This window comes from Porites lutea, chromosome 3 (assembly GCF_958299795.1).
Source record: "Porites lutea chromosome 3, jaPorLute2.1, whole genome shotgun sequence".
NCBI classification, from domain to species: domain Eukaryota; kingdom Metazoa; phylum Cnidaria; class Anthozoa; order Scleractinia; family Poritidae; genus Porites; species Porites lutea.
The window spans coordinates 38,477,734-38,480,016 of NC_133203.1; the positions used below are offsets into that span (position 1 = coordinate 38,477,734).

Below are 2,283 nucleotides of genomic sequence, written 5' to 3' on the forward strand. Positions count from 1 at the left end.
ATCAAGGCGGAACTAGGATATGCACGTACGTTCATTCTTGAAAATACTTTTTGAAAAAGGTATATTCTTCACAGAAATAGACCATGAGAGTAGTCCGCAATCTCTCACAGTAATGAAATGAAAAAACATTATTTTTTAGCATTTTAAATTGTTGAGTTCCAAAGAGCAAATAAAACCTGCTGAGAAACAGACTGAAGTAAAATTTGCAGAGTATCTTCTCTATGGCAAGGAAATCAGTTGGGCAAAAACAATCATATTAACAACAACAAAACAAATCATCAACAACAACTGATTAAGGAACATTTTCACTGTACAATTTCCAGCATACTTATCGGCCCTAGGTATAGGCTTCAAGTGTGGTTTTTCAGAATTATTAAATTTAGCAAGCTATGCACTAATAGATGTTAAATTTGGAATTTCGGGGTTTGATGTTCACAATATGTGTTGAGTATTTTCATGTGAACGTAAGTCGATGGTTAATATTTACAATATCAATATAGCATGCTTGAGAAGGGGCCCACCAAAGATATAAAAGCACGGTTCTTTGCTCCACGGAGTAGAAGTCGGGATAAGGCTGAACGATGAAGACTTTAATCCTGTTAGCCTTGGTTGGCTATACGCTGGCCTTCAGCTTGGCTCTTCCATTCAACGAAAATGCAGAAAAAACAATTAACAATGAAATGAATGAAATTGCCAACGATTTCCAGGCAGAACAACGTGAAGGGTAAGACAAAAAAAATGTTACGACACGTAAAATTAAAACAGTGTAGGTTAAAAAAAACAAAAACAAAAACAAAAAAACAAAACATGAATAAATCAGCAACATGGGGCCGGGGGTCACATACTTTAACATTTGTTTTAGGAACAATTTTCTTTAAGTTTCAGGTTTGAGCATTTCTGAGCTATCTTTCGGAAATAACTTCCTTTAAGGCCGGATTTGCATTGTAAATGTTAATCACATAATTCGTTCAAATAAGTGAAGAGTACCTTAAATTCCTACTTCAACATTGCAAGCAATTGATTTGGTTTTAGTGATGGAGAACTGACATACGTGCTAGATGAAGATGACGACGAAGAATTAGAAAATGAAGATGAAAAACCGGACGAGGATACTGACGATGAAAACGACGATAATGAAGACGATGAAGATGAACAAGACGAAGACGAAAATGCTGTTGACGAAGTGCAAGGAGAAGATAGTGATGGCGAAGTTGCGGAGGATGAAGACGAAGATGAAAACTCTTTACTCAGGCAAGCAAACGATTTTTCAGATCCCGCCCCTATACGGTTCCGACGAGTTGCTCGGCGAGTAATTCGTCGTGTCGGACGACCCGTCCGCCGTGTGATTCGAAGAGTAACGCGTCGTTTTCGACGTAGACGTGGTGGTCGTCGCGGAGGTAGAGGCCGTCGACGTGGTGGTCGTCGAGGACGTAGAGGTGGTCGACGTGGTCGGCGAGGACGAAGAGGACGTAGAGGACGAAGAGGACGTAGAGGGCGAAGACGACGTGGAGGTCGTCGCGGTTAATGGCAAATAAATGTTGAAACATGGTAAGTACACCTACATGTTCGTTGGCTACCAACGAAGAGAATGAAATTTAAGCTCAGCTATCTTGTAATTGGTCCCACATACACTGATGATACTGAACAAGTCCTGTTTTTGTTTTTACTAACTACCAGTGACTACCAAATATATATACACGCTTTGTAATTTGATTTTACGACAATTGTTAAAACTATGATCACTTATAATGGCTGAAGAATGAACGTTTTCGGCTCATTAACGTACTCAACGTTTCTTTATAGACTGAATTTATTCAAAATAAGTGTTGAAAACCAATTTACTACTATAAATTGAATAAAACTGCTTTTTTGTTCACTAAAGTTTGTTAACTAATTTTTCAACATCTCTTCCTTTTTCAGATTTTCACAAATATGCGTTTGATGAAGATTGACAAAACAACAAAGCGAACAGTAAAACGGCTTAATTTACCTCTTGATAGTATCCTGTGTCGGTAACATATACTACTGTAAACTTCGCTGCCCAAAGTTTCTGGAATGAAATAAAATCTTTTATTGCATTAAGGAAGTTTTTGAGATTTTCTAACTTAGCACCTAGTAATTCGGTAACAAAAATAACAACCTTGGAACAAACTTACATGGGATAAATTATGTCGGTGCACATATACCCGGGAGGGAGTACTTCCTTATAAGAAGCTAATAGTGAGGTGCCGCTAGATGGGGTCGCATTTTCACGACTGGGTTGACTATAATGGGATCGCATTT

At 38.2% G+C, this 2,283-nt stretch overlaps 1 protein-coding gene across 1 annotated transcript; it reads left to right on the forward strand.

Moving 5' to 3' along the window:
• Positions 1-544: 544 nt before the first annotated feature.
• Positions 545-2,082, forward strand: LOC140929726 (uncharacterized). Its single transcript, XM_073379443.1, has 3 exons — positions 545-724; positions 1,033-1,548; positions 1,921-2,082. Exons 1-2 carry the CDS (start codon positions 582-584, stop codon positions 1,523-1,525), a joined length of 636 nt encoding a protein of 211 aa, XP_073235544.1. The 5' UTR covers positions 545-581; the 3' UTR covers positions 1,526-1,548; positions 1,921-2,082.
• The last annotated feature ends 201 nt before the right edge of the window (positions 2,083-2,283 follow it).

Bases quoted from the DNA above. Each gene is read 5' to 3' on its own strand.
- LOC140929726 (XM_073379443.1), top strand. From the start codon at position 582: ATGAAGACTTTAATCCTGTTAGCCTTGGTTGGCTATACGCTGGCCTTC. The intron at 725-1,032 runs GTAAGACAAAAA...ATTTGGTTTTAG, and splicing joins CAGGCAGAACAACGTGAAGG to TGATGGAGAACTGACATACG.